The sequence below is a fragment of the Bufo bufo genome, chromosome 2 (assembly GCF_905171765.1).
Source record: "Bufo bufo chromosome 2, aBufBuf1.1, whole genome shotgun sequence".
Taxonomy (NCBI): domain Eukaryota; kingdom Metazoa; phylum Chordata; class Amphibia; order Anura; family Bufonidae; genus Bufo; species Bufo bufo.
Genome location: NC_053390.1, coordinates 769275346 through 769300734, shown reverse-complemented (window position 1 = coordinate 769300734; position 25389 = coordinate 769275346). Strand labels below are relative to the sequence as shown.

At 43.1% G+C, this 25389-nt stretch overlaps 1 protein-coding gene across 2 annotated transcripts in view; it reads left to right on the top strand.

Moving 5' to 3' along the window:
• The window catches only part of C1QTNF7 (C1q and TNF related 7), a 106249-nt gene extending 93592 nt beyond the window's left edge, over window positions 1–12657 (top strand). The window contains exons 2-4 of one of the 2 annotated variants that reach the window (XM_040419087.1): window positions 7489–7734; window positions 11544–11720; window positions 11829–12657. In XM_040419087.1, coding sequence (XP_040275021.1) covers window positions 7494–7734; window positions 11544–11720; window positions 11829–12172 — 762 coding nt within the window. In that variant the 5' untranslated portion in view covers window positions 7489–7493 and the 3' untranslated portion in view covers window positions 12173–12657. Of the gene's footprint in view, window positions 1–7488; window positions 7735–11543 lie in introns of both variants that reach the window. The other variant, XM_040419086.1, reaches the window with a different exon arrangement.
• The last annotated feature ends 12732 nt before the right edge of the window (window positions 12658–25389 follow it).

Below are 25389 nucleotides of genomic sequence, written 5' to 3'. Positions count from 1 at the left end.
GCAGCGTTAGTTCAACTTAACAACAGGATAAGGATTCACGTTTATAAATACTTCGGTGAGCGGCGGGGCCCCGCCCATAGTTACGCCCATAGTATTCTATTTATGTATCGGGGCGGGGTATCGGCGGCTGAGTACCGCCGAGAAAACTCGGAATCGGTCCCGATACCGATACTAGTATCGGTATCGGGACAACCCTAGTATCCACCTCCAAATTACCTCCTGAGTATCTCTTGAATATCTCCAATGCACTTATAAATGCATCACTTGAGAATGCAGCAAGCTATACATAGTTGCTACTTTGTGTTGGTCTACCACATAAAATCCCAATAAAATACATTTAAGTTTTTGGGTGTAACGTGAAAAATGTGGAAAAGTTCAAGGGGTAAGTATACTTTGTCAAGGCACTGTATTTCAGACATCAGATATAATGGAAATGAATGGAAATGAAACATGTCTAATTGCTTGTCTGTATTCTTACTATAGCCGAAAGAAGCATACATTATCATGAAATTGTCAAGGAAATTTTTCCATAATGATCGGTCATGTGGACTTTGTAATGTCAAGGCCACTAGAGTAAAAGTTACTTATTCTAGTGGCTCTGCATTCTGGGATAATAGATTTTGACATCCTAGGATTCTAGAGGTTTATTGTAATTACAAGTTCAGCATTCAGAGGTATAGCATAAAATTCCTAGCTTCTGATGCAAAATCTATAACAGGACCCCACCTAGGTTTACTTGTATCTGGTAGTACTGATCGCCTTTTATATGGCAGAGGAAACATTGGGCCACCTCAGTCAAGGTAAAGGAATACAAATGCAGTGATGTCACCGTACATGGGCAACAAACACTGTGATGTCATAGCAAAGGGTTATTGCACACAGAGAAATCACAAGCATAATAAATAGCATCATAATACAAGAGTAATGCAAATAATATTGTCACAGTACAGGAATAATAAACAGTGATGTCACAGTACAGGGATATTAAGCATAGTGATGCCACAGTACAGGAATAATAAATACAGTGATGTCACAGTACAGAGATAATAAACAGTGATGTCACAGTACAGAGATAATAAACACAGTGATGTCACAGTACAGTGGTAATAAACAGTGACATCACATTACAGAGATAATAAACACAGTGATGTCACAGCACAGCGATAATAAGCACAGTGATGTCACAGAACAGGGATAATAAACACAGTGATGTCACAGTAAAGTCGTAATAAACAAAGTGATGTCACAGTACAGGGATAATAAACACAGTGATGTCACAGTACAGTCGTAATAAACAAAGTGATGTCACAGTACAGTAGTAATAAACAGTGATATCACATTACAGAGATAATAAACACAGTGATGTCACAGTACAGTGGTAATAAACACAGTGATGTCACAGTACAGGGATAATAAACACAGTGATGTCACAGTACAGGGATAATAAACACAGTGATGTCCCAGTACAGTCGTAATAAACAAAGTGATGGTACAGTGGTAATAAACAGTGATATCACATTACAGAGATAATAAACACAGTGATGTCACAGTACAGTGGTAATAAACACAGTGATGTCACAGTACAGGGATAATAAACACAGTAATGTCACAGTACAGGGATAATAAACACAGTAATGTCACAGTACAGGGATAATAAACACAGTGATGTCACAGTACAGGGATAATAAACACAGTGATGTCACAGTACAGGGATAATAAACACAGTGATGTCACAGTACAGGGATAATAAACACAGTGATGTCACAGTACACGGGTAATAAACACAGTGATATCACAGTACAGGGATAATAAACAGTGATATCACATTACAGAGATAATAAACACAGTGATGTCACAGTACAGGGATAATAAACACAGTGATGTCACAGTACAGGGATAATAAACAGTGATATCACATTACAGAGATAATAAACACAGTGATATCACAGTACAGGGATAATAAACAGTGATATCACATTACAGAGATAATAAACACAGTGATGTCACAGTACAGGGATAATAAACAGTGATATCACATTACAGAGATAATAAACACAGTGATGTCACAGTACAGGGATAATAAACACAGTGATGTCACAGTACAGTGGTAATAAACACAGTGATGTCACAGTACATAAAATAACCACTGGTATTCTCCACGGCCCGTGTTAGCAACAATTGTTATTTTTACAATGATTTCTGCATCGGGTGTCATTTTTAGAAAAAATGACTGGGCACACCTAGGATATTTAGTAGCTGATATTTATTGTTACTCAAATATAAAATATGAATCCAATAGGGGGATGTACAACATATAATTTAATAGTATATATTTTAATGGTTAAAACGTTGCCTCTAGATCAGCGGTTCTCAACCTAGGGGTCGCGACCCCTTTGGGGGTCGATCAGCCCTTTCCGGGGGGTCGCCTGAGGCTTCCTATTGTGGGTCGCCCGCACAACGGCAGCGGCCCCTTATCCTCTCGCACAGGAAGTGATGTCCTATCACTGCCTGTGCTTGAAGGAGCCTGACGTCTGGACGGGTAAGTCGGGCCGCCTGTCTGCTGAGGTCCGAGTTTTTTCGTTAATGACACCGCCGCTGAGCACCACTGCCACCAATGATTTAATTGAGCCTGGCTGAGCCTGGCTAATTTTATTTTTATTATTTGGCTGAGCAAGGCTTAATTTATTTGGGAGGACATGAAGCACCGCTGATTTTTTTATTTGGGGGACCCTGAGCACTAATGATTTATTTATTTGGGGGTACCCTGAGCACCGCTGATTTATTTATTTGGGGGAGACCTGAAGCCCCGCTGATTTATTTATTTGGGGACCCTGAGCACTTCTGATTTATTTATTTGGGGGACCCTGAGCACCACCGATTTATTTATTTGGGGGTACCCTGAGCACCGCTGATTTATACACCATGCTTCAATACAAAATTTCATTTATTTGTAATTAGAAATAAATATTTGACAATATATAACATTTTGTCTTTGTGATTAATTACTCTGCTTTAATTATGTTCAATTTGTAGCAATAAAAATACATCCTGCATATCAGATATTTACATTACAATTCATAACCGTAGCAAAATTAGTTATGACGTAGCAAGGAAAAAAATTTAATGGTTGGGGGTCACCACAACATGAGGAACTGTATTAAGGGGTCACGGCTTTAGAAAGGTTGAGAACCACTGCTCTAGATAAAACAATATAATATTCAAGGCAGATATTCTGTGGATTCTGCGGCCGAGGTGCTGCTGAATTGGTCACTCAATATTGGTATTGTGACCCAACAGCCTCATCTCAGTCGCAATATGAACAAAAATGCTGAATGGGTAATATGTGACGATAAATAGATAATATAACACAGTGTTGATAATACTTGTTAGGTGACAGATGAATTATAAAGTGTAGAATGTATAAACACCGGATGATGTAAAAAGTTGTCCTCAAGAAATCCAGATATAGTCAAGTCCCACTAATATTGGTAGCCAATTTGGAGTAAAAAATGATACTGTACAGTAAATTTGCGGTAATCAGATGCAGTGATACTTTGCTCCGTCACTGACTCAGCGGCGTCCCGCTTTCAGTCAGAAGAGGAATCCAACAATAGGCAATAGTTAGTGAAGGAACGCTCTTACCAAGGTTGGAGGGATCTCACAGGTAAGAGAAACCTCTGCCGTCTGTCGTAACTTTTACTCTCGATTTTCTTGTTGCGGTCAGGTGAAAAACCCGTAGTAAGTAGTATGGATCACCTGTTAGCAGTTGGATTTTCTGCACGAGGTCCCGCTTGTTGAAATCTGGATAAGATGTCCCAGCTTTTCGGGCAAAAGTTTCAGACCGGCTTTATTTCGTAAGGCGGCTCAGAGTTGTTCCTTGATAAGTTCAATGCGGTGCACTCGCATAGAGTTGGGGGGGTCAGACCAGACGCGTTTCGGGGCTAGAGTATCCCCTTCCTCAGTGGCTTATCCGACCTCCCCAAAAGACCCTTCTTTTATACTCAGCAAAGGAGTAAAAACCCGGTTCGGATTCTGGTTCCGGAAGTCCTGTGAAAGGCGTTATCCAATCAGGAAATATTTCCATTATCACTGTGATATAGCGGATTTTCGTATTCTATTTCTTTGACATTAGTGTGTATCTACATATATAAACTCATAATATCTTGTGGGATTGTTATGTTAAGTAAACAGTAATAACTTTATGTGTCATTGCGATTCCCCTGCGCTTTTATAAAACGCCCGAACAATAGCAAAGTGACTGTTATAAACGTAAATAGATAATACATCATATATAAACAACATTTTAAAAGTGGTGTCAGCATTTGTATATAGTCAGTAGGTTTAATAAAAAAGAACAGAAAAAGGAAAAAATTCAAAAACGTTAGGAGAACATGTGTACTACAAAGCTATCAATATAAGTATTGGTACGATAAACAGATTATATATCTATATACCTATAGCCTCTATGTATAAATATTTGATATCACTTATTAATTTATTAATTTATATGAAGTCTTCTCTAAAACTCCAAAAGGCATGAAGTGAACAATCTGTGTATTTGATGATGACCGGAAGTTTGCATAAAGTAATAAAAACATGTATAAATATTTAGTTCATTTTCACAATATATTTTTAAAAATGTTTTTCAAAAATTTTTTGTTTCATGTTCATTTGGTATTACTTTCTACATATTTATAAAAATATATTGTAAAAATATATTTTAAAAATATATTGTGAAAATGAACTAAATATTTATACATGTTTTTATTACTTTATGCAAACTTCCGGTCATCATCAAATACACAGATTGTTCACTTCATGCCTTTTGGAATTTTAGAGAAGACTTCATATAAATTAATAAATTAATAAGTGATATCAAATATTTAAACATAGAGGCTATAGGTATATAGATATATAATCTGTTTATCGTACCAATACTTATATTGATAGCTTTGTAGTACACATGTTCTCCTAACGTTTTTGAATTTTTTCCTTTTTCTGTTCTTCTTTTTTATTAAACCTACTGACTATATACAAATGCTGACACCACTTTTAAAATGTTGTTTATATATGATGTATTATCTATTTACGTTTATAACAGTCACTTTGCTATTGTTCGGGCGTTTTATAAAAGCGCAGGGGAATCGCAATGACACATAAAGTTATTACTGTTTACTTAACATAACAATCCCACAAGATATTATGAGTTTATATATGTAGATACACACTAATGTCAAAGAAATAGAATACGAAAATCCGCTATATCACAGTGATAATGAAAATATTTCCTGATTGGATAACGCCTTTCACAGGACTTCCGGAACCAGAATCCGAACCGGGTTTTTACTCCTTTGCTGAGTATAAAAGAAAGGTCTTTTGGGGAGGTCGGATAAGCCACTGAGGAAGGGGATACTCTAGCCCCGAAACGCGTCTGGTCTGACCCCCCAACTCTATGCGAGTGCACCGCATTGAACTTATCAAGGAACAACTCTGAGCCGCCTTACGAAATAAAGCCGGTCTGAAACTTTTGCCCGAAAAGCTGGGACATCTTATCCAGATTTCAACAAGCGGGACCTCGTGCAGAAAATCCAACTGCTAACAGGTGATCCATACTACTTACTACGGGTTTTTCACCTGACCGCAACAAGAAAATCGGGAGTAAAAGTTCCGACAGACGGCAGAGGTTTCTCTTACCTGTGAGATCCCTCCAACCTTGGTAAGAGCGTTCCTTCACTAACTATTGCCTATTGTTGGATTCCTCTTCTGACTGAAAGCGGGACGCCGCTGAGTCAGTGACGGAGCAAAGTATCACTGCATCTGATTACCGCAAATTTACTGTACAGTATCATTTTTTACTCCAAATTGGCTACCAATATTAGTGGGACTTGACTATATCTGGATTTCTTGAGGACAACTTTTTACATCATCCGGTGTTTATACATTCTACACTTTATAATTCATCTGTCACCTAACAAGTATTATCAACACTGTGTTATATTATCTATTTATCGTCACATATTACCCATTCAGCATTTTTGTTCATATTGCGACTGAGATGAGGCTGTTGGGTCACAATACCAATATTGAGTGACCAATTCAGCAGCACCTCGGCCGCAGAATCCACAGAATATCTGCCTTGAATATTATATTGTTTTATCTTGAGACAACGTTTTAACCATTAAATTATATACTATTAAATTATATGTTGTACATCCCCCTATTGGATTCATATTTTATATTTGAGTAACAATAAATATCAGCTACTAAATATCCTAGGTGTGCCCAGTCATTTTTTCTATATTTCTGTCCTCTTTAGCAGCGGGGTGACGCTGCAAGACTGTGAGCACCCTGGTTGGTGGTTCAACCATCCTGTGCATCCAACTAACATATTACAATTGAATTCTACGGGTGTCATTTTTAGTTTAAAGTTAAGGTCCCTTTAGACAGGACGATTCAGCAGGTGATTGTCGGAAGAATAGTTCCCTCCCAGCAATCGCCTGCTCATCAGTAGAGAGGAACGCTGTATTTACATGCAGCGATTTCCTCCACAGTATGAGTAGGAGCAATCGCTAATGCCATCGCTCATCTCTATACAGAATCATTATTTGCCAGCAGCAGAGCATGTTTAGACAGAATCACACTGCCGGCAAACGATGATTTAAGGGCCCTTTACACAGGCTGAGAATCCACCAGATGTAAAAAGGTGCCGCTGACTACCCGATGAACAAAACTCTCGTTCGTAATACGATCGTTTGTGTAGGCACCTAAATCAGTGTTTGCTGGCAGCAGATGGCATTAGCAATCGCTCGTCCCTATACTGTGGAGGAGATTGCTGCATGATTTAGGTGCCTACACAAATAATCCAATTACCCGATGAATGAGTGTAATTGTTGGCACCTTTACACCACCAGATAATCACTATCGAGCCTACCTATGAAGCACATTAGCGATTATCTGGTGGATTCTCGGCCCATATAAAGGGCCCTTTAGTGATAATGTAGAATTGGCCTTAATCTATTCTTACTATTGTCCTCCATTGTAGCTAATAAATAAGGTTAGTTTCACTAGTGGTAATACTGCCAGAACGGCATTCCGGAATTCATCGAATCCGGCATAGCCAGATCGGATCGGAGCACCTCCAGACCCCATTGTCTATAATGGGACCTAGTGGGGATCTGGGATGTTCCCAGCATGGGTGCCAGCATTCGGTTGCTGGCACTGTTTTTTTTTTCCAGCCAAAGTCTGGCACTCATGCTGGAAAAAGCCCGGATCCCCTCCGGGTTCCATTATAGTCAATAGGCTCCGGCTATGCTGAATACAATGAACTCCAGCACTCTGTTCATCTGCTGGAACAGCCTGCCGGATAGTTTTAACGCTAGAGAAACTAGCCTAAGTAGGGATCCTTTATTTATTATCACAGTACATGAAATAGGATGAGTGTATGACCATCTAATTTCACTGTCCTATCTCTATTTTCCTTTTTTGCAGGGTTGATGATGATTATTTTGCTCTATGTTACAAGCTTTGCACTCTGTGTCAGTGGGCAGCCAGCAAGCAATAAACGTAAGGGAGAACACCAAAATATACAGTATGTCTGTAGCATCCCAGGATTGCCGGGGCCCCCAGGATCCCCTGGGGCAAATGGATTAGTTGGGCCACATGGACGGATTGGCCTTCCTGGAAGAGATGGAAGAGATGGAAGAAAGGGTGAAATGGGGGAGAAGGGCGCAACAGGTAATGAACAAAGTTCCATCCATCTTCTCTTATGTGTTATTAATAATTATTATGTGATACAACATTATTATACATAAGACTATTACTATTCACCAATATATCTTCTGTCGTAAACTACATTAATAAAGTGAACAGAGTCTAGCCACTATAGCAGACATAACACATAGACGAGAGTGGTGAGTGGAGTTTCTGGTAAATAAAACCAGACCTTTTTTGCTTATTAATTATATTTTACATAGAACCAAATCATAAATGCTTCCCCAAAATGCCTTGTGCAGGGAAAAGCTTGTATGTGTTTAAAGGGAATCTGTCAGCAGTTTTATACATCCTATCTGAGGGCAGCATTAACTGCTGACAGGTGTCCTTTAGCATCTCCATATGTACCAGACCCAGATGAGCAAGTTCAATGGGAGAAACTCGCTGTGTGTGTAAGCGATTTCCCATTCTGACCTCTGCTCCTCTGACAGGATCGCACACCATTACAGGGATTTATAATGCTGTGTGTCCCTGCCAGACATAGAATCTACTGAATTGTTCTGACATAATGCCGTCAGTCTATTTCAGTAGATTTGAAGTCTGGCAGGGACTCAAGGCATTATAAATCATTGTAACGCTGTGTGATCCTCTCAGAGAAGCAAAGGTCAGAATGGGAAATCACGCAGCGAGTTTCTTGCATTGAACTCGCTCATCTGAGTTTGGCCTAAAAATATTCTCCGAAATCATTTTTTTTTTAGTTTGGTTGCATTTCAAACACAAGGGGTTAAATTTATCGAGTTTTGCAGTATTCTACGTTGCCAAAATATGCGCCAAATTTATCAGATGTCGCAGGACATTTCATAAATTCGGTGCATCTTTAAGAGTAGCATTTAAAAAAAAATCTGGAGTGAAATGAAGTAACACAGTTAACCATAGTTAACCACTTTCCCATAAAACTGGAGCAATTGGTGTAAAATTGCATAATGTCCCAAATAAGTCCAAAAAGTCAGACAATTTTCTGACTTTTTGGAGCCAGAATTCCAGAGTGCAGGATAAGCCCCTGCCCCACCCTCCCCAGACCAGATATGCTAATCTTGTCTAAAAAGGGAGACAGTGTAATCATAGAGGGTAATGCATTAAAGAGGACCTTTCACCGCTCCTCACATGCCTATTTGAATAGCTACATGCATTCCCCACGTACTAACTATTCTGGAGCATCTATTCTTATGTCTGTTTGTTGTGCCATCCCTTTATTATTTCTACAAGAAGTTATGAATGAATTGCTATTAGCCTCCAGTAAGGTCACAGAGGGGAGGTAACCAGTTGGGGGGGTGTACCTGCACAGTCTGAAAATGGCAACACTGATTGGATAGTCAGACTGTGCAGGTAGACACCCCCAACTGGTTACCACCCCTCTGTACCCTTACTGCAGACTGCTAGCAATTTATTCATAACTTCTAGTAGAAATAATAAAAGAATGACACAACATAGAGACATACGAATAGATGCTCCAGAATTATTACATGGGGAATGCATGAAGCTATTAAAACAGGCATGTCAGGAGTGCCAGAAAAGTGGAGTGGTTCTGCCTATTTTGTCGGTGAATTAGGCCAAATTCATGACACATTTGTGCCATTTTTAGTTTGGTTTGCGCTTTCCCCAGCAGTTTGCATTTACTAAAGGGTATCCTGGCGTTTTGTTGGCGGGGCTACATTTTTAGCCAGATTTATCACTGCAACTTTTTTTAAAAGTCGTACGTGAACTACTACAGTCCCCTGGTGGAGCGCAAAATGACGGAAATTTTGTAATAAATATGATTACACTTTAGACTGAAAATGTCATATCTGAAATCTGGCATAAATTCTGGAATAAAAAATAGCTCCAATCCAAAACTACAAAATCCAAAAAAAGGGCAAAAGGTCACACATTGATATTATATGCTCTTAGACTAGAGACAGTCACTAAATTGAGCTAAATTTATTATAGAGGCAGATGCTGGATGATAAATCTGGTGTACCTATAGTATGTCTAGTGTAACTTTATACCAGCTATTTGTTGTCTTAGTTTACTCCAAAAAATTTGCTAAATGTCTGCCACACAATGTCATATTGAAGCCCCCCCCCCTTCCGCTATGTGACACATGTGAGATGTGGAGTAAAAGGTATCTAAAACTGTATAAAATAGTTGTGATGCAAGGCAAATATAGCAGGGGGGTAATTTATTAAACAGAAATACTCCTAAATTAGGGGTATTTCTGGAGCAGATTGTGGCGGAAAGGTCCTTTGCTCACACCAGGTATATAAAAGTGGGCTTTGCGTGGGCGGGGAACAGGATGGGTCGGCAGGCCCGTCTCATTCAACATTTTCTACACCTGTTTTAGGAGTATAAAATGATCTAAATGTAAGACAGCTCGGAAGCTGTCTTACATTTGGAAGATGCAGTGGATCCGCCGGCGCCTCTACATAACTCTGGCAGATCCACCGCCAGATATAGGGGTCTAAAATGCCATTCTCAATAAATGTGCTGCCAGGTTTTTTAGGGGGCAATTTGCACCAAGATTTTCAACAGTAAACTTGCCCCATTGTATTGATCAAAAAACTATCTGGGAATTTATCCCGAGGGGATATACAGCGCATAATGTTTGATAAATGGCTTCTCCAGTTTTTTATATTACTTACTACTGTAGTGAGTTTGGGAATTTTTTTTGTGACTTTTAAAAAAAGTTACAGTAATAAATCTAGAGTGAAACTAATTAATAGATAAGACGGAAGATTGGAGGGCACTCTGATATCTAGTTGTCACAAGGGTGACCAACACCTCACATGTTGTATTTAAAAATGTATATTTATTAAAAAAATCCAAAACATTTAAAAAATAAAAATGCAAAAACAAGAATCTCTTGATAAAAATCTCTTTTATAGAAAACCTTGATGTACCTAAAGGTCGCCGTGTATAGATAATAATAAAGAGTCAATATGCTATGTCTCAATTGTCACTCTACTCTAACTTAGTCTTAGTATATGGTATTTGGTCGCAATTATTTAATCCTTCATTTATCATTGAAACTAATTAATATTGCTAACCATGCCCACATTCTGACATTTTTGAAAAGTGGTGTAACATGGGAAAAAGTAACAAATATTGGGGAAAAATGGTGCTTGCAAGAAAATTTGCAACTCTTTAGTAGCAAAAAACTGGCATACAACTCTAATACATTCTCCCCATAACTCTGAAGGATGACATGAGGGTGAGATATAGTATCAACTATTGTGTGGTTTCCATTACGCAGACTTGGGTACTAAGCTTTTGATGACATCAAGGATATCTTTGACCACTTTGATGAAATGTTTCTGATCACTGTCTATAACTAATGGATATTGCATCATATTATGTAAAAGAGATTGTAGAACTGCGAGAAGACTACAGTCAGAAGTCATTAAAGGTGTTATACCATGATCTACAAAATGAAAATCAGACCTTATATAGTACATGGCAATCTCTTTCTAACAAAGCTAGAACCAGTCCTGTACCTCACATGAATCCAGAGATCTCCCCATTGTTCTGCTAGATTTTCTGTAGGCTGGCAGCTCAATGGGGTGTCCTTTCTCAGGGGCCCTTTCCTTTCTCCCACAAGAATAAAGTCTTTCCACTCCAGTATTAGTTATGAGATAAATCTGTGTCCATATGGTGACAGACCTTTGTTCAGACCTCTAATTCTTTTATACAGTGTTCACTGGCAGCATAGAAAGGTCTCCCATAAGTATTCTTGAGTTCTTGCATTTTTATATTCTTCGGTAGATGTGGAGTTAACAATATCAACATTTAACTTAAAGGTTTACGAGGAAAAACAGGTCCACTTGGACCCATTGGTGAAAAAGGAGATCAAGGAGAAAGTGGCAAAAAAGGACCAATTGGACCACCTGGAGACAAGGGTGAAATTGGACCTGATGGACCATTGGGACCTAAAGGTGATAAAGGGACCAGAGGATATCTGGGAGAACCAGGAGTGTGTAAGTGTGGTGATATCATTCTAAAATCTGCCTTCTCAGTTGGGATTACCACCAGTTTTCCTCAGGAAAGACTTCCAATCTTATTTAACAAAATTCTCTTTAATGAAGGGGAACACTACTACCCATCCGTAGGGAAGTTTATTTGTGCCATTCCTGGAATTTATTATTTCTCCTATGAGATCACTGTCGCAGACAAGCATCTGGCTATCAGCCTGGTACACAATGGAGAATACAAAATAAAGACGTTTGATGCCAACACGGGAAACCATGATGTTGCCTCAGGTTCAACGTTACTCTACCTAAAGCCGGAAGATGAAGTCTGGCTGGAGATTTTCTATGCAGATCAGAATGGTCTGTTTTCAGACCCGAGTTGGGCAGACAGTTTGTTTTCTGGATTTCTTTTATATGCAGATACTGACTATCTGAATGCTTGGTCTGATGATGATTTTTGATACATGGCTCCAACTTGACAGATCTGGGCTTTTTAGGTGGTACCCCAGTCTTCAATGGTTCACTAGGACACTTTGACAACCTTTATTTCTTGAACAGCTTGTTTCAGTGCCATTTCATTTAGGAATGACATAAACCATTGTTAGACAAAAATAAGAAACCGCCAAACAGGTCATTTTGAGACTTAGTTAGAACCCTTGTAGGTCATTTTATTACACGCTAACAAATAAAGACAACGAGAGACAGTAGTGGTGTAAAAAAGTTGCAAATTATGGCGCACACCATATTTGCACCATAATTTGCAACTTTTTGAAGCCAGTTTTTATAAATCTCCTCCAATGTATTATTGCTAATGAACCCCATATGTTTTATGCAAAACTAAATAAGCCATAAATCTTTTCATTTCCCTGCTTAAAGTCTCAACGTAATTTTTAGTCTCTTTATTTTAGTTATCAATTTAAAAAAAATTTCCTTGTGTAAATATAAATTAGGTGAATGCAACCACTGTGCAGATCGCCCAGTGGTTGCATTCACCTAATTTATATTTACCCAAGATTTTTTTTTTTTATTGATAACTAAAATAAAGAGGGGGACTACTGAATAAGATAATAATTGTGTATTTACTTCTTACACATGGCCCTCATGCACACGGCTATATACATATTTCAGTCCGCAAACATCAGATCCACAAAATACAGATACCTTCCGTGTGCATTCCATATTTTTCTCACTCCCATCAAACGAAAAGACTATTCTCCATCTACAATATGGACAAGCAAAATAGGACATGTTTTATAATCAACTACCTTTTGTGTCACCCCCATTTCCTCATAGATTGTAAGCTCTTGCGAACAGGGCACTGACTCCTAGTGTTTCAGAATGTATATTAGCCAGTTACATTGTGATGTCTTTTGTTTTGTACATGAACCCTCTGAATTTGTAAAGCTCTGCAGATGTGTGCCTGGCCCCATAAAATTAATATTGCGGACAGAACACGGATGAAAAATATGGGTGTGTACATGAGGCCTAAGCCTCCTATTGCAAATGTTTCTCCTATTGGCACTAATTTAGACAAATGGAGGACAGGGGCTGCTGTACTATTTTGCTCTCTGGAAAACAAAGAGAAATATACAACCAATGAGCATACATTTTTGGCACCAACATGCTTAAAGGCTATGTCTACAATAGAAACTATGTTACAATGTTTAGAGATAATTTACGTAAAACAGATGAGTATATTTTATATCAGATTATTTAAATAAACATGAATAACCCTTTTAATAAACTATGACTTTTTTACTTGTACTATTTCTGTGTTATGTCCTGTAATTATACCCCAGAGCTGTATTTAAAGTTCTGCTTGTTGACATTGGAAAGCATGTCATCAGCCTCTGCCCTAACAGCTTAGCTGAGCTCCTGTAATGCTGAAGAACAGTTTTTCCTACATCAAGTTACTGGACAGTGATTGGTGTGCAGATGATAACTTGAGTGCAAATAATGAGAAAAAGGTCCTGGATGCGCAGACACCTGGGTTTGTTTGGAACCAGAATATTTTGCCTGCAACATTTTCATTTTGCGCCAAATTTATAATTTGGTGATGTAATAGAACGTGGTGAAGGGAAGATGTGACACTGAGGAACTTTTATCAGGACTGGTGTTCCCATATGCCGGTCTTGATCTCTGTGCACCAGAGTGAGATGCACCTATTTTACTACGAGGCAGATGCCTCTTAATAAATTAGGCGCATCTCTGGCAGTCCATGCGCCAGAAACTGAAGTCTATGCCAGTCAATGGCTGGTGTATACTTCAGCTATAACTTTCTAGCGTAAGTTGCAGTAAATCTGGCTGTGTTAAGCTTCCCGCTAAGCACCCCACCTTTAACACCAATTTTCTAAAGCTTCAAAATTATTCCACACATATGGCGTGCACCATAATTTGCAACTTATTTATGCCACAGGCGTAAAGACATTGATAAATATGCCCAAATGAGCCACAAAAAGTCCTATATTATATCATCAGAATGTTACATCACTTTTTATAACATCTTGGAGCTGGTATAGTTTCTGTCCAAAAAAAATTAAAAAAATTGTCTAACATTGCAACAAAACAAGGCACAAAACAGGTCCATAGTCTAGACAAAAAGCTGGTGCAAACTAAACCAATTTTCTCCAACTGGGGCAATCAAGCACTAGTAATTACACATGCTTAGACTGAGTTCACATCTACCTTGCCTTTTCTTTTGTTCTGTTCCATCAGAGAAACAGAAAAAATTGGATCCGTTAAACTATTGAATAACAAAACCATGAAACATATTGGAAACAAGACAGAATGGGGTCAAACTGAGCATAACTGATGCTAATATTACACCACTGAAAGAGTGTAAGCTCTTGTGAGCAGGGCCCTCACATTTTTATTCCTGACTTGTTTGCAGGGGCGGACTTGGAACTTAACGTGGAAAAACTAAAAATGACCCAATATGTAGGCGAGCCAAAATAACAGAAGGTGGGGCAACGCAAGCCACAAGTAGGCATGGACAACAGAAGTAGGCGGGTCCAGCAGTATTGTACTGCAGCACATAATACCGCCCAAGAAAAACCACATGCCACAGTGCAATACTGCCCTATGTCCATGCTCAGGATGGTGATACAGTTGAATTCAGGAGGACATCTGTGGCTGCTAGCTAGCTAAATAAGTACCTGATGCTCCTAGCAATAATTAATGCTGAGAGCATCAGATTGTTATGTACCTGGCCTGTTGCCATGGGGAGGGTTTGAGCAGCCCCCCTAGGCATCAGCCCACAGGGAAATTTCCCTGTATGGTATATGGCCAGTCCTCCCCTACTTGTTTGTTACTCTGTAATGTCTGATTTTGTTTGTATATGTATCTTACGATTGTAAAGTGCTGAGGAATACGATGGTGCTATAAACTGTATATAAAGATTATTATAGAAATTAATGGTAATTATTAGTGATGAGTGAATCGAAGCTGATGAAGTGGAATTCGATCCGAATTTCAGGAAAAATTCAATTTGCACCGAATCCGAATTTCCTCATTCGTGGTAACGAATAGCATTTTTTCCTAAAATGGCTCCTGCACGTATGAGGACATGGAGAAAGGAACTCTAAGAAGGCGGGATCACCCACAATGCCATGCATGCAGTCAATCAGCAGCCAGCCAGCTCTGTGATGTCACAGCCCTATAAATAGCCTCAGCCAGCTTGGATTCAGCCATTCTTCAGTGTACTTAGTGCAGGGAGAATTGTCAGCAGGTGCTAGGGACAGTGCTAGGAAAGACTTCATTGTGCTGAAAAAACGATTTACAAGTTCAGGGAAAGATTAATCAAGGTGTAGGGAAAGGATAGGGAGGCATTCTCTACGCTATAAAAGGAGAACAGGGCCCAAAAGGAGAGTGTACAGCCTGGGTAATAGGAGCAATTCTATTACACCTTGCTGCACTTATTGGGGATCCAAATTGCTTTTAGGTTGTTTGCACTATATAATACATCACTAATTCCAGCAAACCTTGCTTGTGATTGGGATGCAAGTTCTGTGATACAGCTATTTACGGGGGGTCCTATTAACCTTTATGCGTTGATTTTACATTGTTTTACTCTTTTGGGGGGGTTATTATTAGGAAAAAAAATGCAAAAATATATGTCATAATTGCTATTCAGCTGTGAAGTTACATTGTACTACAGCTATTTAGGAGGTGTATTAATATGAAAAATATGTATGTCCTTTTAGCGTTGATTTTGCATTGTTTTACTTTTTTGGGGGGGTGTATTAATAGGAAAAAAAATTATATATAAATATATGTCATAAGTGCCGTTCGGCGGGGTAGTTACATTGTACTACAGCCATTTACGTGGTGTAGAAAAAGAAAATATACGTACGTCCCATCACCCGTTCTGCGGTGAATTGTGATTGTCATATTTTTTTTTTGTGGTGTAGAAATAGGAAACAAAAGGTGAAAATATATGTCATAATTGGCATTCAGCGGTGAAGTTACATTGTACTACAGCCATTTACGTGGTGCAGAAAAAGAAAATATACGTACGTCCCATTACCCGTTCTGCGGTGAATTGTGATTAATATATTTCTTCTTTTGGGGTGTAGAAATATGTCTTAATTGCCATTTAGCGGTTAAGTAACATTGTACTACAGCCTTTTTTGGGGGATATTATTTTAATTTTAATTTAATTCTTTTATCAAACAGTATGTCAGACAGACAGGTGACAGGACCTTCAAAGGGAACGGGCAGTGGCCAAAATGTTTTTTATGCAGGCAGCAGAAGAAGGGGGGGGGGGGGTGGCAGCAGGAGTTGCAGCGAGAGGCCTGAGCTCCCAGTGTCATCTAGCTGTCATGTCTTGACCAGCAACCCAGCAGTGCTTGAATGGTTGACTCGGTCTTCGAGTTCGTCGTAAATGACATCAGACACCCCCAGCCAAGAGTCGGTGGGTTTCTCTGACACGACGCTTAGTTGGCATGGCCCGGGAGTAGGCCCTGTGCCCCCACCTGTCCTGAACCTTCCTGTCACAGTGTAGAGGGAGGGGAGGAACACCAGAATGACAACAGAAGGAAAATGACCAGGAACTAGGCCTCAAGGCTAGGGAAAGGGAAATGGTGACCACCTAAGGAAACCCTAAAGCTAGCCCTGACTCCTGTCAGTATGAATAGACCCTGAAGGTGGGAATATTCATACACAGTAAACCTAGGCCCTAGAAACCCTGAAAATCCCTAGGATTAGTGACAGGGTCTGAGACTACTGGTTCCTTCCCAGATGAACGAACCAGAGTCTCCCTGAGGCCTAGTAAACAACAAGAAAATGGGAGCAACAAAATACCAAGAGAAGTACACTTATCTTCAATAGAAAATAGATGAGCAGGAACTCAGATGAGGACAACACACCAGCTCTTCCAATTCCAGGCAGAGAATATCAACCGCATGGTATAAAGTGTGAGTCCAGACTAAATAGAGGCGCAGTAATGACCACAAGCTACACCTGAGACAAGAGGTGTGGTCATTACCAACAACAATACTGCGACAAGTGAAAACAGATAGGTTATCTGACAGCCTACCGTTCAGCCAGTCTCTCAGATCTTCTAACCTCTGTCACTGGAGGGACCGTGACACTTCTGTCATTTTCAGTTCCCTCAGCGTGAGAAGTATTATATGCCGTAGGCTCGGCTCCACTTTTAAGCGAGGACAAGCTACTAGAGGACAGTCAGCAGCTACTGCCCAGCCAAGATCTGGAGGAGACATCCGTCACTTCCTCCGGTACACGGACAAGTAGTAATGAGGAGAGTCGCGTGGGAGCAGGTGTTGAGAGCGGTCAGGCTCCTGGCCCTGAGACCGTTGAGGGGGACATCAGTGATGTGTAGACAATAGCGGATGATGATGATGATGTTGCCGATCACACTTGGGAGCCAGATGAAGAAGGGGCATCATAATCATCAGGAGAAGAGGGTGGCAGCTTGCACGTGAGGCAGCAGCTGAGCCAGCAGGGTGGCAGCTGGCCTGTGAGTCAACAGGGTGGCAGCAGTGGGAGTTCAGGAGCCAAACGTGCCCGGCATAGACCACCCACTCCACAGGAGCCTACCGGCCCGGAAAGTGTCGGTGCAGGGGTTCACGGAGGCAGTGATAGCAGGAAGTCAGCGCAGAGTGTTGGTGGGAAAATGCCATACTCGGTGGTGTGGCAAATTTGTGTTAGGCCGCCAGAGGAGGTGAACATGACCATTTTCCATATTTGTGGGCAGAAGGTGAAGCGTGGCCAGGGTGCCAATGTTGGTACCACGGCCCTGCGTCAACACATTCTGTGTCACCATAAAGTGGCCTGGGAGAACCGTGGCTCTGATGTGGTGGTCCAGCCTGCCACAGCAACCACTGCATCACCCAGTGGCACACACCCAATTCATGCAGTCAAGGCTCCACCACCTCAGCCGAATGGAGCTGTCTGTCCTTCCCATCATCTGCTGGTCCTGATGCTCCTGCTTCTCCTCCTCCTATTCAGTCATTCCATCAGTAATAGATCACTGAAGCGATTGCCAAGAGACAACAGTATGCGTGCACTCATCCAAAGGCGCAGAAGCTAAACAAGCTCCTGGCCAAGTTGCTGGTGCTACAGTCCCTCCCTTTCCAAGTGGTGGACTCTGCACCTTTCAGATAACTGATGGCTTGTGCCGAGCCGAGGTGGAGAGTCCCAAATCATAATTTCTTTGCCAAAAAGGCAGTACCAGCCCTGCACACATATGTAGAACAGGAGGTGGGCCAGTCCTTGAGCCTGTCGGTGTCTGCCAAAGTGCTCGGCAGCGCTGACTTGTGGAGCTGTAACTACGGTCAAGGATATTATGTCCTTTACGACCCACTGGGTAAATGTGGTTCCTGCTCAGCCACACCAGTAACTTGGCCAGGTGACGCAACTTCCGCCTCCACATTCTCACGCCGTTGGTCCTACGACAATGTCCACCTTTGCCTCCTCATTTTCTACCCTGTCCTCAGCCTCCACTGCAGGGACAATTCACAGTGGCCCACCAGCATACCACATGTGCAGGGCATGGCGGTGTCACGCTGTTCTGCACAGTGGCGGATCCAGAGCCTGGTCTCGGGAGGGGCACTTCCCCGGGAAATAGGAGATTATGGGGCCCCTGTGTCCCCGGCCACCCTCAAGCCACACCCACACACAGCCCCACCCATATATCGCACCCATACCTCTTACATCCAGTGACATCTCCTTTGATGTAGATGTTCTCTTTCTTCATCTTCTCCATTCAGATCAGACCACCATGATGATTTCTTTCAGCCATCTCTCATCTCTGCAGAATTTGACAGACAGACAGACATCTTAGTTTCCTACTTTTCCTCCCACCTTCTCAACATCCCATTATGCACCCCCAATACTGAGACGCTGTGCCCCCCAAAACTATACTGTAGAAACAGATAAACCCCCAGAAAATACTAGTTACACACAGATAGCACCCCTTCAATAATTATCAAAACACAATGCCCTAAAAAATAACTGCACCCAGCAAATAGTGCCCCTGACACTAATAGCGTAACCATAAAGTCCCCCAAAAATAACTGTGCTAAGCTGATACTGTGCCAGGGTGCCCCCACAGTAATAGCGCTCCCCAAAATCCAAATAATAGTGATAATCCTGTGCCAGAGTGCACTTGGTAGTAATAGTGCTCCTACAGTGCCCCCAACAGTAATTGTGTCCCAAAAGTAATAATGCTCCCATAGTCCCCCAGTTGTATTAAAGCTCCCTTATAATGTGCAGCAGTACAAAAAAATGCTCCGATGTGTGGCAGTAAAAAAAAAAAAAAAAAACTCCTCTTAGGGCCCCCAGTCAATGTCCCCAGAATGCCCTCATGTGATCCATTGGCCCGTACTGTGTGCCACTACAAAAAACCTTAGTTGAGCTAAGGTGCCCATAGTGCCCCTATAATTTGTGCCAGTATAAAATACTCCTATATAGTGCCCCCAGAAGATGCCCCAATGGTGCTCCTCCCCCAACTCCATAGTGCCCTTCATAATGTGGCAGTATAAAATGCCCCTATAGACTGACCCACATAGATGCCCCCATAATGCTTCTCTCCCCCCTTCCCCATAGTGGCACCAAAATGGGTGCCAGTATTAAATGCCCTTATATAATGCCCCCATAGTGCTCTTTTCCCCCCTTCTCCATAGTGCCCACCCATAATGTGCCAGTATATAGGGCCCCCAAAGTGCTCCCCCCATAATGTGCCAGTATATAGCGCCCACATTAGATTCCCCCATAGTGCTCCCCCCATAATGTGCCGGTAAAGAGGGCCCACCCCCCTTCTTGCCATACTGTACTAAAAATAATTAAAACAATAAACACTTATACCTACCTCCATGACAGTGCGATGTGATGCAGGCCTCTTCCGGCCTGTGTCCCGCTCTGTACGGCTCAGGCGGCGCGATGGCGCCTAGTGCCTGTAGCCTATCAGAGGAACGGGCAAGGGAGACGCCTCTCCCCTGCTCCTCCGCACCATTCATCTGTATCACTGTCCTGAGGACGGCAATACAAATGGAAGCGCTCATCTCTCCCTGCCGCTGCCACCACCGCCAGGCCGGAATGTTTCACTACATTCTCAGGGGGGCAATTGCCCCGTTGCCCCCCCCCCCACCCCCCTGGATCCACCAATGGTTCTGCACCTAGTTTGCTTGGGCGAACTGAGTCACACAGGGGAGGAACTGCTCCGCGTCCTTCATCAAGAAATCAAATCCTGGCTTTCTCCTCAAAAATCGGAACCACGGTGACGGACAACGAGAAGAACATAGTGTCGACGCTGCGTCAAGGAGGGCTGAGCCATGCGCCCTGCATGGCGCACATGTTCAGTCTTGTTGTAATGCGGTTCCTGAAGTCTTCTGCCCATCTGCAAGACATCCTGAAAATGGCCAGGAAACTTTGCATGCACTTCAGCCACTCGTACACCACAAAGCACACTCTCCTTGAGCTGCAGCGGCAAAACGGCATCTCCCAACATAGGCTGATATGCGACATTTCCACCTGTTGGAATTCCACCCTCCATATGTTGGACCGACTATATGAACAGAGAAAGGACATAAAAAATTTCTTGGTGATACAGGAGGCAGAGGTACTCCCCTGTGTAACTTCAATGTTAGCCAGTGGCAGCTCATACGTGACACCTGCCCAGGGCCGTCTTTAATGTTGATTGGACCCTGGGCGAGAATTTACTTGGGCCCCCTGGATCCTGCCCCCATCCCCCCCCTCACTTTGCTGTACTTGCTATAGAGCAGCACTTACCTGTCACGTCCAGGGCCTCCAGGTGACGTCTCCTCTCTGTCATCATCTTCTCTGTAGATCTTCTCTCTCATCATCTTCTCCACTCGGTCTGGACAACTTCTCTCAGCCGCCTCGTCTCTGCAGAGTGTGACACACAGACATCTTAGCTTCCTCACATTTTATCATTATCCCCCAACTGGAGTCCCCACAGTGTTATCCTGCTGCTTGCTGTGCCCCCCCCCCCCCCCCCAGGGGTGTAGCTATAGGGGGTGCAGAGGTAGCAGCCGCTACCAGGCCCAGGAGCCTGAAGGGGCCTAAAGACACTTGTGCCGCATAAGAAGACACACAAAGCACTGAGGGAAGGGGCGCCCAAGCTGAACTCTTGCACCGGAGCCCATGATCCTTTAGTTACGCCCCTGCCCCCCCCCCTCCCAATACCCCCAAATACTATCCTGAAGAAACATTACTGCCCCCCATAGTAATAGTGCTCCTCATAGTCCCACCAATAGTAATTCCCTTCTAGAGTGTCCTCATTAGTAACACTGCCCCAACCGTGATAATGCTCCTCAACAATGCCCCCATTATTAGAAGAGCCCTCCCATATTAATAATACCCTCACAGAGCCCCCAGTAGAAATAAGGCCCCCTATTGTTCCCCCAGTGGTAATAAAGCTCCCTACAGACCCCTCAGTAGTAATAAGGCCCTCATAGTGCGCTTAGTAGAAATAAGGCGGATCTATAAGACCCTCCTATAGAGCCTCCAGTAGTAATAAGACCGCCTATAATGTCCCCTGGATCTGCAGTGCCCCCTGCAGTTATAATCCTCCCTCCACCATACAGTCCCATGTAAATAACATCACCTTCTCCCCAGCCGCCTCCAACGCACAGTCCCATGTAAACATCACCCCCTAAGGCTACTTTCACACTTGCTTTCGTGCGGATCTGTCCTGTACTTGTACAGGACGGATCCGCACCGATAATACAAACGAATGCATCCGTTCAGGACCGATTCGTTTGTATTAGATTTGAATTTCTAAGTCCCAATACGGATCCGTCCTGACTTACATTGAAAGTCAATGGGGGACGGATCCGTTTACAATTGCACCATTTTGTGTCAACGTCAAAGGGATCCGTCCCCATTTACTTACATTGTAAGTCAGGACGGATCCATTTGGGTCCGCAAGGCCATGCGGACACAAAAACGCTGCTTGCAGCATTTTGGGGTCCGCCTCCAAAACGGAACGGGGGGCTGTACGGAGCCGAACGAATGCATTTAGAATGGATCTGCATCCATTCAGAATGCATTGGGGTTAAACTGATCCATTTGGGGCTGCTTGTGAGAGCCTTGAAACGGATCTCACAAGCGGATCCCCAAACGCAAGTGTGAACGTAGCCTAAACATTAAGTCCCATGTACATAAACATCATTCCCCCCCACCATCCACTTTCAACATACAGTCCCATGTAAATAACATCACTCCCTCCCCCAGCCACCTCAAGCACACAGTTCCATGTCAATAACATCCCTCCCTTCAGCCCTAACATACATCCTAGTTAAATAACTACAACTCCCAGCATTGCTCTGCCTCTCCCTGTCCCTTCACTTACCTCTCCTCATATACAGACATCAGCATTAGGCTCCCTCTCCTCTTCACTCCGGTCCAATCCTGCACTGGTTACATGATGGTGACATCATCCAGGTCATCCTATCACAGCCTGTTTTGCTGATCACATGACCTGTGATGTCACCAAAGGTCCTTCACCTCTACACCCAGTGTATTAGATTCAATTGTATTGCCGTTCTGTGTACGGCAATACAGTTGTATGTAGCAGGCAGGACATTCGGGGCCTGGGACAAAACATCAGGGGCCCAGGCCCCGAATGTTTTAATCTAGTGATGCAGTCACTAGTGAATGGGAGTCGGGAAACGGAGCTCCCTTGGGCCCCCAGGAGCAACTGGGCCCGGGGCAGCTGCCCCTTTTGCCCTGCGGCAAAGACGGCCCTGCATCTGCCATTTGCTCGGGCCCTTTGAGGAGGCCACTTTATTTGTCAGTCGCCAGGTCTACAGGATGAACAACGTCATTCCACTGAATCATGTCCTGAAACAGATGCTTCTAAATCTGGCGGGATAGGAGACGTGGCGACTACATCTCACGGCCATAAAAGCCCTGTGGGGGCTGAACTAGAGGAGGAGGAGGAGAACATTATAGCACAAGCAATGTGTAGAGAAATGGATGGTTTTTCTACAGAGGTGACAGGAGAGGAGGAGCAGGAGCAGCCAGAGGAGCTACAGGGTGATGAGGAAGACAAGGCTGCAGATCCAGACACTCCGTGGCAGTATGCAGTGGAGATGGAGGCAGGGAGTCCCTCCGAGTCACTTGTGCAAATGGTCCAATGCATGCTCACTTGCTTGCGTAGTGACAGCCGAATTGTCACTATTTGCCAGAGGGATGACTACTGGCTCTCCACCATGTTAGACCCTCGCTACCGGTGCAAAATGGGGGCCTTTTTCACACACGCTGAGAGGGAGGACAAACTAAACTACTATTGAGACATCCTATGTAGTCAGTTGGCCGCTGCCTATGTGTGCCATTGCCCATCTCACGCAGGTCTGACTGGGGGGCTCTCTGCACTCACATTCCACTGCCATGGCTGCTGGGAGGGGGGGGGGGGGGTCAGGAGCAGTACCAGCTCCATTAGCAGCATATAGTTACCCCAAGGAGAACTCGCCTGTCCACCCAAAATGTAGAGAAACTAACTTTTGTGAAAATGAATCAAGTGTTGATCAGCCAGGATTTTCAAACACCAATGCCTGATGCATCAGACTAGATCATCTATGGTGCCACACCAACACTTTGACAAAAGAGACCTGTTTCTTCTGGCTACCTGCTTCAGCTACTATTCTGATGCTGCCACCCGCCTGATGTCACACCTGCTGCCAGGTGCTCCTACTGTCAGCCACCATCTTCAGCTGGTACTGGTATTGCCCCCCACCTACCCACTCTGTCACTGGGCCACTATGTTGTCTCCTCATGCTGCTGCCACCTCACCAATCTGTGGTCTCCTGATGCTTCTGCCACCTCAACACTATGTCTCTGGGCCACTCCGTGGTTTCCTCATGCTGCTGCCACATCAGCACTATGTCACTCGGCCACTTTGTGGTCTTCTCATGCTGCTGCCACTTCACCACTATGTCTATGGGCCACTCTGTGGTCTCCTTATACTGCTACCACCTGACCACTCTGTGGTCTCCTCATGCTGCTGCCACATCACCACTATGTCACTGGGCCACTCTGTGGTCCCATCATGCTGCTGCCACTTCACTACTTTGTGATCTCCTCATGCTACTGCCACTTCACCTCTCTGTGGTCTCCTCATGCTGCTGCCACATCACCACTATGTCACTGGGCGACTCTGTGTTTTCCTCATGCTACTGCCACATCACCACTCTGTGGTCTCCTCATGCCGCTGCCACTTCACCACTCTGTGGTCTCCTCATGCTGCTGCCACCTCAACACTATGTCTCTGAGCCACTCTGCGGTCTCTCATTATGCTACTGCCACATCACCACTCTGTGGTCTCCTCATGCTGCTGCCACATCACCACTATGTCACTGGGACATTCTGTGGTCTTCTCATGCTGCTGCCACTTCACCACTCTGTGGTCTCCTCATGCTGCTGCCACATCACCACTATGTCACTGAACCACTCTGTGGTCTCCTCAGGCTGATGACACTTCACCACTCTGTGGTCTCCTCATGCTGCCGCCACTTTGCCACTTTGTGGTCTCCTCATGCTGCTGCCACATCACCACTATGTCATTGGGTCACTCTGTGGACTTCTCATGCTGTTCCCACCCTCCCCACTTCATGACTGGGCCACTATTTTGCCTTTTTGGCCTGGTTGACATAATTTATTTGACCATTCTTCTGATCTGTCAGAAGGAAGGAAAAATGAGACGCACAATGGATCCTGTCTATGCAGCAGCTGTAAGGCCTGTATGTTTCAATCAGAACTGGCTGTAAATATTCTATTCACGTGTCATCTCTGTTTTGTATCCACTCCTGTTTTTTTTTGGCTTTAGCAATACTGATGGATTACCGACCGAATGCTGACCAAGTGAAGCCGGATGCTCAACAGACAGGATCCATTTTTTTGGGGTTATTGTTCTGACGGATCAGAGGATGAGCAAAATAATCAGTGATCTCAACACAAACTTACTGCTGAAACCCTCTCCACTCTGTCAGGGGGGCTCTACTTATATAAGCGTTTAATAGAACAGGTTCTGTAGACATCTATGTGGACTCAGCTGACGATGGTGTAAAAAGAGTGCGCTTCTTCTTCACGCTAACATCGAACTGTAAGGCCGAGTTCAAACTTGAGTTATTTGGTCAGTTTTGGCACCGTAACTGCCCAAATAAGTGAAGTGTGCAGTGATTCAGAGTATTGTTTC